The sequence below is a fragment of the Argiope bruennichi genome, chromosome 5, assembly GCF_947563725.1.
Source record: "Argiope bruennichi chromosome 5, qqArgBrue1.1, whole genome shotgun sequence".
Lineage (NCBI taxonomy): Eukaryota > Metazoa > Arthropoda > Arachnida > Araneae > Araneidae > Argiope > Argiope bruennichi.
Window position 1 is genome coordinate 54,263,192 of NC_079155.1, and position 12,599 is coordinate 54,275,790.

At 32.4% G+C, this 12,599-nt stretch overlaps 1 protein-coding gene across 2 annotated transcripts in view; it reads right to left on the reverse strand.

Annotated features, from left to right (window-relative positions):
• Positions 1–1,108: 1,108 nt before the first annotated feature.
• LOC129969370 (monocarboxylate transporter 14-like) overlaps positions 1,109–12,599 on the reverse strand; it is a 76,923-nt gene continuing 65,432 nt past the window's right edge. For both annotated transcript variants that reach the window (XM_056083917.1, XM_056083916.1), the window contains exons 5-7: positions 10,585–11,298; positions 4,024–4,149; positions 1,109–2,356 (exon numbers count right to left, since the gene is read on the reverse strand). In XM_056083917.1, the coding sequence (XP_055939892.1) occupies positions 2,178–2,356; positions 4,024–4,149; positions 10,585–11,298 (1,019 nt within the window). In that variant the 3' untranslated portion in view covers positions 1,109–2,177. The remainder of the gene's footprint in view (positions 2,357–4,023; positions 4,150–10,584; positions 11,299–12,599) is intronic.

The window sequence follows — 12,599 nt, forward strand, 5'->3', positions numbered from 1 at the left end:
ATCTAATAAGCTAAATTAATTGCTTTTCTTAAACTAATCTCAATCATCATACTATATTAAAATATTTTTATTAGAAAAAAATATGGCCTGTAAAAGAATTAGAGAATATTACACAATTATGTTTTCAGATTTTCCAAACTGGCTGAATTGGGCTTGATAGCATTAATTTTTACTTTGCTGCAGGCAAATAAAGGAAAAAAAAATCAACCTTGTGATTTTATCAAAAATTTCATGTCTGACCTTCTTTTGATCTTGCATTTTTGGAATTATGTCTGCCTTTGTATTGTTTGTCTGTCAGTACAATAACTTAAAACCGCTTTAAGCTGTTTTAAGTTAAAGAGTTGAAATTTGATGTGTGTTCTTAACTCCAAAATTATAGAATTTTATCATGTTTTGACCAAATCCATATACCATTTTTTTTTTTTTTTTTAATATATTGCAAAGCAGAAAGTGCTCTTGTATGGACTTAAAATATCTGAGCACAGTAGATGCTCTTCGCTTTGTCTTATGTCCACAATTTTTATACAGTTAGTTGAGACATAAGTTTTATTAAAGAGCATGCTAGGAAGTTTTGGAGGAATATTCTCGCTGGCTATTTTTAAAATAACTTTTTATTAGAAAAATTTGTCTCTGTATAAATGGAGTAAAAACAAACAAACAAAAAAAAAACCCACCTTCAGGATTAAATAAGGTATTCACAAAATGTTAGAGAAGTTAGATTAATATTTAGTAAATGTTCCAGAATTGTAGTAAATGTTGCCATTTGAATGATATGAATTCTAATAATTGTACCTGAGTTATTTTTTTATCGCCTATATTGGTTTTTATTGTTGTATTTCACAATTCATCTTGCATTTTCTTTTAATATCTATATTTAATATTGCCAAATAAGTGATAGAAGATCGACTTCCTACTATATGTGTATTGGCATATTTCTATGCAATGCAAGCATAACCGAGGCAGTTTTAATAACAAGTTTTATTTAATAAGCCACAGTCAATTTAATGATTTTAAATTTCCTTAACGAAATGAAAATGGATTAAATATCTTAAGAAAAACAAAAAATGGGTCGTGTTTTTCTTGTTTGAAAACCAAGTTATAGATGAAATAATAATAACAGCATTTATTCAATTTGAATAATAGACATTTTTTTAAATGTATATTCTCTGTTTGTTTTGTACACAGTGATTTCGAAAATACAATTTCTTGAATGAAAGGCACATTTTTTAAAGACGTTCTTCTTCTTAATTCTTTTTAACATTCTAGTATAGAAAAACCTTTGTACATACGGGAGCATAGCTGTAATTTCAATGTGAAATATGCTCGTTTGCACCTTGGCATAAATATTGAATAAACTGCAGTTATATGCATCGGCTCTGTAGCATGATTCCTCTTAAAACTCTTTTCTCTCCTGCCGATCAATATAGTAAATCACTTGAACAAAGCTGTCTTCTCAGTCTTTCAGTATGAGCGCTGTTACGCAATATTCTATATGAAAATAAGCAATTGTACATATAAGATTTATATAACGGACACCACATGTATGATATGTGAGGAGTAAAATTGAGCAGTGAGCTTCATCCTTGGGATACATACTTCTAACTTCAGATGCAATCCTGAGAGACAAGAATTTCTGAAATGAAATTTTGGCACTAGGAAATTTCATTTAACATCATACTGCGTACATATTCCTTCCCGTCATAAATGTACCCCTTTAAATCACTGCACTTGATGTCTCCAGAAAGATGTTTCAAATTGTCCATAATGGCATACAATTTCACCCACAAATTTTAAAAAGCACGGCGATAAATAAGAAAAATGAGTTCTGATAACAGACTATTAGATTTATCTTTATGGAAGGAAAAACTAGTTGCTATTTAATTTTAGTAATGCAAGAAAAGATATATTCAGTACAATGATAGATTTCAAATGATTGAATGGTTTCATTACAATAAATGTTTTTTTAGAGAAAAAGAATTGCTACAAACTTCTGTGGTCATAATTTTTCCAAATCTTTTTGGGCTCTCTAAATTAGAAAGAATACAAGCTTCCTAGCTTGCATTATTCTTGACAAAGAATATGAGCACGTGGATGAATTTATGATTATGGAATGCTTATATCTTTGTCACAACAGCCTGCTTTCTTTTTTGCTTGGAAGATATTATGGTTATTGTCTTTTAAACTGCGTTTGCTGAAGATACGTCTATTGATGGAACGCGCTCCTTTTTCTTTTCCCTTTCTTCCAGGAGCCGCTGTACACAGGGGATGAAGAACAGCATAAGTCCGCTAATTGCAATCATAGTGCCTGATGCATAAAAGCCAGGATCGTAGGATCCCGTGAAATCGTACAGCCAACCTGTAGAGATAAATTTAGTAAATAACTTGTATGCCAAATATAGAAATAGAATTTGTGGTGTATTTTTTCTATTAGTAAAGAGAAGAAAAGTAGTAAGTTTACATTAGAATTTGTCCCCCACGTGGGGAGGCACCTCATGAGAAGCTTCCGGCATGGTGGTTGATTCTCGCCATCTTGTGATTAATCAAAAAGGCAGAAGTCTGGTTTCTCCCATCGATGATGGGATGTACTTCCTGGTCCTTAGGACTCAACTACAGTTTCCACCAGTGTTGCTTTGCGGCGGTCCGGTCATATAAGTTTTTCCGTGTGCCTTCCGGCGGGTCGGAGTAGTCAATTTGTGATTTACATTAAAATTTAAACTTCAAATGAGTTTATAAACTAAAACCAACTTAAATCGTGAACGCCTGCCTTACCTTCAGTTTGAAATGTGATTAAGATATTGTTTAAAATAATTTAACGATATAAAATTTAATTTTATTTTCATATATCCTTCAAAATAGAACGTAAGCAGAAAAAAGAAAGAAAGAAAAACTTGTCAGGTTTTTGTAAATATCCCTATATAGGCCCTACTCAGCCTGAGAAATTTATTCATTATGTTGTTAAGGAGACGTGACGGACTTATAAATAATTCTATTCCTTAGTAGAAAAAGAGCTAATCGGGGCAAAAATGTTTGAAGATTATTCAATATATTCATTGGCCCTTTTAAAATAATTGTAACTGATAACTTAGAAGAATTTTAGTTTGGATAGTGGATGTTCTTCCATTTAGTTCCTTCAAAATCAATAAGAACATTACTTTTCCTTTTTTTTTTTTTCCTTCTCGACATTGGTGCTTAAATATATTGTAATAGAGCCTTTTTCATGATGAAAGCTATAAATTCATGATAAATGTTATAATATTATAATGAATAGGTCCTAAAAATATTTTTTAACCCTTTGCCCACGAGGCCGTTTTCGCGCGGACGAACCAGCAACTCAATTTGTAACTCTTAGAGAATTTCTTACCTCTCATTTAAAATGATTATGCACACAATTTAGCGTATAAAACTTTTATAGTTACACACTTTATTAATCTTTAAACCTACTCGCGATATTTCAAATGTATGCTAAGTTTTTTTTTAAAGAAACAATAGTTACCGCCGCGAATCGAATTTCCGCACCAAAGTGGTGGGTGAGAGTCACCTTTCGAGGGCAAAGGGTTAACGTATCTTTCGGAGAAAAAAAGTCGATTTTTTTTTTTTTTTTTTTTTTTTTTTTTTTTTTTGCAAGGGGAGGAAAAAAACCCACTGTGAATTTGTAATCGAATTTATAAAAAAAAAATTTTCTTTGCCGACTTGAATCTCTTGTTTGTCATAATTAATTTCTTTATTAGCAAATTTGTCATATTAGAGCTTATGTTCAACAACAAAAACCGGAACTAAAAGTAACTTTAATTAAAAAAATGAAGACCAGTTTTCTTTAAACGATCATCATAATAGTCAGTGCAGTAAGAAATTATTTAAATACCAAATGGTGGCTTTTGTTCCAATTCATTTTTATAATACTAGTAGGGATCTTAACTCGTGATTTTTTTAGCATGTTTCAATAAGATGCATCACAATGATTATTCTCATTGTTAAATAGCAAAACATGGACAGTCAACAAAAGAGATTAATTTAAAATCTTACCAGTGATAGGGGGTCCAATTAAACAAGCTACGCCTTCAAAAAGTAGCAGAAGTCCAAAGGCGTTGGTTAATTTTTCTAATCCTAAAAGATCTACCAAAATGACGGATGTTAAGCTTACGTATGCGCCTGCGAAGGGGGGAAAAATAGAGAATTAAATTAGAAATAGTACAAATTTTCAATAATAAATCATAAAATTATTTTTAAATGTTACATGAAATTTTTAATAATTTATAGTAATTATAACATATGAAACTATAGTATGAAATGTAACAAACTGCATACCTGGCTTTGAAATTAAGAATTTTGTTACTTATGAATGAAGTGGTTTTTTTAAAAAAACTGCAGTCTGTTGGTAAATATCTTTTTCAGCATTGCTTATTTCTGAACTGAACTGCTTCTGGATATTGAATAATAACATAAATTATCACGAAAAATGAATGTTCTAAAGCAGTGAGTAGTATCATCATAAAAATCCAGTTCATCTCTCTCAACAGTAACGATATAGAAAAATTTCCTTTCTCAACTGCAGCAGCAAACGCAAGAGGGAGAAAATTAAGAATGCAGGTTGGTTAGAGGAAACGGATTTATTATGAGCGGATTTATTATGATACAGATTTAGAAAATCAAGATGCTCGACTTGGCGGGGGCACTACCGTGCCCATTAGAGGTTCTCAATTTTCATTGCTTACTTCTAAGTACAGTGACCAAAGGTTCTCAATCTTTTAAACATTCCGACCTACTTCTTAGTCTTAAGATTTGATAACTTATGGGTTGCTGAGAATATTGTATTGTTTATGATTCATTGTGCTCATCGCTATAATTTCTTTTTCATAGCATTACAAAGTGTATATCAACATTTTAAAAAATCTACTTCCTCTTCTGCTACAAATTCAAACACTTTATAAATATTTGATTCAACGAAACTTGACAGTCTGACCATCTATTCTTATATATAAAGCTCAATGTGTGTGTGTTGGCGCTCTACAGAAAAGACCGTTTGACCTACAACTACCAAATTTGGTACGTGTATACCTTGGAGGTCGGGAATGTGCACCTGGGATTCCTTTTTTTGAAATTTTAATTATTAATTAAAAACTAACTTTCTCGCCAAAAAAATCCTTTCATTTTCCCCACCGTCAAATGAGTAGGGCTTCAATTTTTTTTTCTTTTTTTCTTTTCTAACAGAAATAAGGCTAGGGCTAACATTTTTCGGCCGATTATTTCAAACGATTCTGTTTATTTTCTTAATGTTTGATGCATTTAAAATTAAACATTGTTAATGAATCGATCTTTCAGATTCATTCTGAAGTACTTTTGAATTAAAATAAAACAGATTAAAGGAAATTAAAAATTTCTAATCTACATAGCGTTACCCCAACTGGGGTAGAAAAATTCACGCATTTGCGTTACCGTAACTGGCGTTGAAAATTCACGCATGCGCATTGTATTCTGATTGTTTGCATTTCAACTTAAGCGGACTCGATTTAAATTATTTTTAGGTTAGTTGTATGCTTTTGCAATTAAATTGTATTTATGTTAGTTTAAGTTAATCGTTTTTTAAGTATTTTTTTAACTTGTTTTCTACCTATTATTTTAAACGATTCTGTTTATTTTCTTAGTGTTTGATGCATTTAAAATTAAACATTGTTAATTAATATACCTGCTCAAGATGAATCTGAAAAAATTTTGTTGACAAATTCTTGAAATATTACATAAATTAAGAAAGATATTCTTTAGTGCCCATAAGGTTTAAATGCTCAGTGACTCTGTTTTCAGTAATCATATTACAAAAAAAAAAAAAAAAAAATGCTTTGTTTCAGTAAAAAATATTTAAAGCATAAATTTACGAGTGAAAAATATTTAAAGCATAAATTACGAGTAAAAATTCTGAGTGAATTAAAATTTGAAGTTTTAAAATATTTTAATGAAGAAGCTATTAAAGTAGGAATTACATAAAATAGTTAATTATTAAAATTGTTACGAGCATTAAGATTGGCGAACCGGCTGGTGGCCAAAGGCGGCTAGTTGTAAATAAATTGATGATGAGCAAAACAGCAGACAACAATTAAAGCGGTTACTTGGTTTGCATGCTTGTGTCGTCAAAAAATTGCTTGTGACTTATTATCCCATTGTGGTAAACTTGTCAAAAGGTCTTAATTGTTCCTGTAGATTGTTTTTATTTCAATAGAAAATTTCATGACTGCTTGTTATTACGCTTTTCATGTATCACAGACTGTCACATGCATCTAATAACAAGAATATTATAAAATTCCTGAAGTCAACATAGCAATTCTTCTTGTCAAAATGCCTTATATCAAGATTGTAGATCACTATTTTTGCTAGCATAACACTGTATTGTGACTGATTGACGTACTACAGAGTTAATCCAGCAGCAATTGATATGCATATACGAAGAGTAGCTAGAAAATAACCGGAATGTTTATATTGCAGTAGAACGATAAGCTAGAAAATGATGAATAATTAATAACTGTGTCACTTGTTCCCCCCCCCTCCTTTTTATTAGTTACGCATGTTTCAACTTCAACTATCTCTCCATTGCTAGTAACCTTAATTCGAAGTGATAATGTATGTTGGCCACAAGGGGGGGGGGGAGTGTCAAGTTTTCAAACGGAACATCGTGTTGATGTGAAATATCGCTTTAAATTTAGCAAATCTTCAACCTAATTTATTCATTACTGTAATTAGTGTGCATATATGAGTGCTTGTGCAAAGTGCCGACTGATTTAAAGGGCACAAAGAGAGTCGTGAAGAAATTTTTAAAGACCCATGCCATTTCTGACTTTGACAATATTTTCCAATTTCATAGAGATTGTGCACAGTGTTAAGATATTTAACAGTTCAAATTAATCAATTAAAAATATACCAGAAATGCCTTTAATATTCTATAGGTACAAAGAAAACAAATCATATATTCTCCACCAAGACAGTGTCTCGGCCCACAATTCAGTGTCTGGTACATCTTTGGACATTCCCATTGCTTAAAAGATCAATACTCCAAAGAAAGACTATTTATGTCTCTCGATTTGATTACTGATTCCATCTCTCTGGCTTTTATAGTATATATGACAGGGCAGAGAAGCTTTTAAAATAAACGCCAAAACTTAACATCTAATGGAGCTATCGTCCAGATTCTCGAATATTCCAGATTATTCATTTTTGTCGTCAAGTAGTGGCAAAGTTTATCGGCAAGGCCGGAAGTTATTGATTCAGCATCCACCCAATATCCATTAGATCACAATATTTTAAAGCTTGTTATATACTCAAAAAATTAATTCTCAATTTCTTCAATTAAAGTGATAACGTGTATAAAAAGTTATAATAAATTTTAATTACAAATTAATCGAAACTTTAATTTTTTCTTCAATAACGTATCAGCATATTATCTTCCAGAAACAATTTTGAAAATTGCTTAACATTTTTTTTTTTTTTTGAAAAACTTATTTTTATTGATATTAATTTTATTTCCTTATAATTTGTATCTCTGATTTAAATAATGTAAAGAAATGCTTTTAAATATAGTTTACATCAGGACTTTACATTGTTTTAATTACTGGATTTAAGTATTTTAAATCTTTGTTAACCACTGAAGAAAGGGAAAACTGATTTCTTAATTTTCCATGAATCATATTAATACGTATTTTAATTTGGTATTTTATTTCTTGTTCCAAAATTTTGAAACGGTAAAAGTCTTGAGACATTGTCTGTAAGAAAATTAGATATACTACAATTCATTTTTTAAGGTAATTGTTTTAGTTTCACGAAAAAGAAAAATGAATTGTAGTAGTTAGAGAAAGATTTGTGCAAAGATTAATCAATAAAGATAAAGAAACTACTTCCTGTTACGATTATAAAAGGATAACATTTTTATTCTTATTAAGAGAATTCGTTAAATAATTGATATCGAATTTTGTTTTGCTATTTTTTTGTTTTTAGCTAATATTTGGATGCTGAATGAATATCCCGCTCTGAAATTTTTAAAAGTAGACGCTTTTAATTTATTTTAAGATAATAATTCTATTTTTGCAATCAAAGAGTTAAGGTAATTCGACATGGTAAATATTATCGTGACGTGCGATCTCATAGTGATGGCTGTGAGCCAAATAAATTTGGAGTTTTTCCTAATGATGTATATTGCCAATTTTAGACAGCGAACATAGAACAGCGATTTTAAGTTCATTTGGGTATTGTTCAGTCGTCATAGGAAAGAGAAAACGTTATTGAGTACTGGCAGATTGTAATTTACATGATGATGTCGTGTCCATGTTACCACGGAAAGGGGGTGCAGTAGCTTCTGAGGGTAAAGACCCCTGAGCACCCGAGGGCAGAAGTCTGACTTCCAGCTCATGAAACTCACACACATTCGCTTGCACAACCCCTTTTTACAGGGGGGGCACATTCACACACCTCACAGACAGAACATAGATGAAGAACAACCATGCCCGAACCGGGATTTGAACCCAGGACGCCCAGATCAGGAGGAAGACGCGCTACCTCTATGCCAGGACGCCGGCTGTAATTTACATAAAACTAATTTTAAAAAAATTAAATCTTGTTTTTGTAAAATGCTGATATTTAACTCGAAAGTATAAAATCTAGTCTTGTCAAATATAATACTAGTCCTGTAGGCAACCATTTGGTTCCCTGTGAATATTGGTTCATTGAAATCAAGCTAACCGTGAATATTTGGTTATGTTTGATTTTCATGTTAATCAGTTAGAAATAATGTCCATGATTCGGCCACATTTTCTGACGTTAAAGGCGTATTATTTTAATTCGCCTGCTTAAATTCTGTTTATTGTGTATATGAACCTTGCTAATGTCCTTATGGGACTCCGGTTTATCTTTGAAATTTCGGGATTTGATAACTTCACTTTTTTATTTCTTTACAAACTACACAGATATTAAACGAAATTCTTCTTATTTGACTTCCAACAATGGAAGGAAATCACGTGATTAAATATTTGATGAAAGACAGTTTGCATTTCAGTGTAACTATTATTGGAAATTAATCAAAAAGTTATTTTTTAAAACCTGGCAAAATTTATAAAAAAGAATCCGTACACTTATTAAATTAGTATCATTAAAAAGATAATATTTTAAAATTTATTTTTGTACAATAATATTTTCAGAAGGCATCATGGAAAAACACCAAAATTTCACTTAATTAAAATTTCAAAAACATTGGTCCGAGGTGCACATTCCTACCCTTCAAGGTATATATATATGCTAAATTTGTTAGCTGTCTCAAACGGTCTGACCAGTAGAGCAGCAATACATACACACATTCATACATATGACTAGTAGAGACTACATGTCAATGGCGACTAGCTAATACGTTGAAGATATCGGTTATATTTGATTTCAGTTAAATCGTTTAGATAAAATTTCATGTCCATGATTCCATCAAATTTTCAGACATTAAACCGATATTATTTTAATAGTCTTGCATGTATTTTGCTTACTTTATATATGAACTTTTCTGATGGAGACCAATTCCATGACATCATAGCTCTATTATGTATTGTTCATCTCCAAATTTAATAGTATTGTAACTTCACTTTCTATTCATTCTGTAAACTACGTAGTTATTAAATAGAATCCCGCTTTAGTTTTCAAAAATGTAAGGAATGATTGTCAAGAAGTCACAATTAAGGAACTTGGAATCGTTATTTTTGAAATAAATTACAGATAGCCCTGAGATAAATAATTTTCCCCTTTTTCCCTTGATGTGATACAAATATAGTTAATTTTACAATGTTCGGCTATTGCTATCAATCGGATAATGTAATTAAAATTCTATAGCCCGGAGTGATATCGTTAAATGGCAGGTACTGTATATTAGTTATATAGAATCGAGTTAAAGGTCTAAATTACCTGCGACTAGTTTGTAGAGTATTTTGAATAATTTAAATATATGGTTTAATTATCCGAACTACCAAATATGAAACTCTAAGGTATACAAGTTTGATAGTTCAGATAATATAAACAGCATGGCAGTGAAAGCTATTTGTGAACAAAATTGACTAGCAACCATGCAAATACGACGCTCACGAATTGGCCTAGCTGAAAATCTCTGTTTAAGGCTTCATAACCTATCGAATTATTACTTCGTGCTGAATGAGTTTTGGCTATGCCAGACAAGAGGACAAAGGATCTTGTGGTTTTTAAGGAACAATAGTGTCAGAGGGTTGATAAAAATTATATTATTTACTAATTAAGATAATTAGTGATTGATCAGTTGAAACAATCGATTCATTCTTTTCAAATTCATCCCAAATTTACCTTAATTTTAAAATAAACCTAGAAAATAGTTAACTGGATTTTGTATTATTTTAATATTAAATTGTTGTTTTTCAGAAAAGTAATTTCATTTCATCTTTTTGAGATCACATTTCTACGGAAAGATGGAAGCATCTTTTTTGTTGTTAATTATTTTAAAATGATTTTTGCAAGAAGTAAAGCTTTCATTGTGAATTCTACGAACATGTATAATAGAGTGTATATTCCATTGTTTTTTCAAAAATATATTGCCAAATTTACCTGATGTAGCCCCAAACACAGCAGCATACACGGCCATCCACTCATAGGACAAGCAGAAGGAACTGAAAGCTGTAGCAAATCCACAAAGCGCAAGACTTCCATTGTACAACCAGAGCCTATTAATGAAGCTGCGATCAGAAAGATATCCTAGCACAACACGACCAATGGTGTTCGCAATGCCAATGATGGATATCAAAAAGCTGGCATAAGTTTCGTTGGCTATATTCAAACCAATAGCTCTATCTTTGGTATACACATAGGGAACATTAAATCCAATGTTTGTGAAAAAGTTTGACAACCCAAACATCAGAAATATTATGTTAGTCATCAATTTGAAATTCATCATCTCCCTAAAGGCTTCAATCATAACTGCAGGACATAAGCAGTTTATAATGCGTGATTTCATTGATACATTGACTACTTCTTGTTCCACGTCCTCTTTAACGTCATACATGTAGAGATTCGATGAGTTTTGTGGAATGTTTCCGCTGTAAAATATGTCCTTTCTAGCGAGAGGACCACCACGTAAATGTAGCGAGGATCTTCTCGAAGAAGTTGTTCCACAACTAAGAGTCATGGATGTGGCATTGCGGATCTCATGTAAAGGAGATTGTTTGGAGTGATTGTTGATGCCAAGGAGGGAAGATGAATGCATCTTCAAGTTTTCTACTTTCAGAGGCGCAAGGCAGATTTCACCATTGGTCCCGATGGTACCTGGAAATAAATTAAAGACAAAAAATAAGCAGAAGTATGGAAAAGTAGAAAACATAAACTTATCTGTACGTACATATGTAATAGACACTATAGTTGATCGTGAACACATTGAAATTAAATGATCGCCTTTAATACTGAGGTTAAAAAATTGTCTTCAACTTTAAAACTAGACAATCGCCTTAATCTTCAATCATTGGTCACTTCTCACCAGGTAATCTGATAGTATTGTTTAATGTTCTGTAGATTTAGGAGATTTAAACAATCTAATCATGGCATAACAACAAAGTTCCAAAGCATTAGCGATAGACATATACATTTGGAAATAATGTAAATCATGTAAGTTATTACATTTTATATTGTTTGAATCAATAGTTGTACTTAAAATAACACATGATCTTCCTTTTTTTATACACTCTTGCCTTATCACTCTTGCCTTATTTGCTAAAGAATTATTAAAAAAATGTTCCGCAGTTTTGAGATTATGAAGCTTTGAATATCACTATTTTCGATGATTTTATATCTTTTCAACGAGCACTTTAAAAAATATACCACAATTATAATATTATTATAGGCTCTTATAAAGAAAGCCGTCCAGTCGACGTGGCAATGTATGTGAAGACAGGGTGGCGTTCACATTACAAAATTCGAAGACTGAGGAGCAGCTCGGCGTTTTCCGATTTCTGACAGCGGAAAGTATTACACCGGCCGCTATTCATCGCCGGATGATTACCGCATACGGGGAAGACTGTGTGTCTGACAAATCAGTGAGAAAATGGAGTGCCCGTTTTCTTGCAGGCCGTGAGAATTTGGTTCATGATCCGAGACCAGGCCAGGCAAACACAGTCATCACGGCCAATCTCATCGACAAGGTGGACGACCTAGTGAGAAGTGATCGGCGTGTCACATTGCGAATGTTGGCGGTGAAGGTAGATGCCAGCGTTGGAACAGTGTGGACAATTGTTCACGACAGGTTGTGTTATCGGAATGTGTGCGCACAGTGGGTTCCGAAGCAGCTGACCGACCAGTACAAAAGGTCTAGCACTTCAACATCTGTTTCGGCATCATGAAGAACTCGCTTTCCTGGAGCGGATCGTCACAGGTGATGAGAGCTGGTGCCATCACTACGAGCCAGAGACAAAGCGGGACAGCATGCAGTGGAAGCATACGTCGTCACCTCCCCCTAAAAAGTTCAAAGCCGTGGCGTCAGTAGGCAAGGTGTTGCTCACCCTCTTTTTCGACGTCCAAGGTTCGCTACTTGTTGAATTCCTCGAGCATCGAAGAACCATTAACTTCAATGTGTA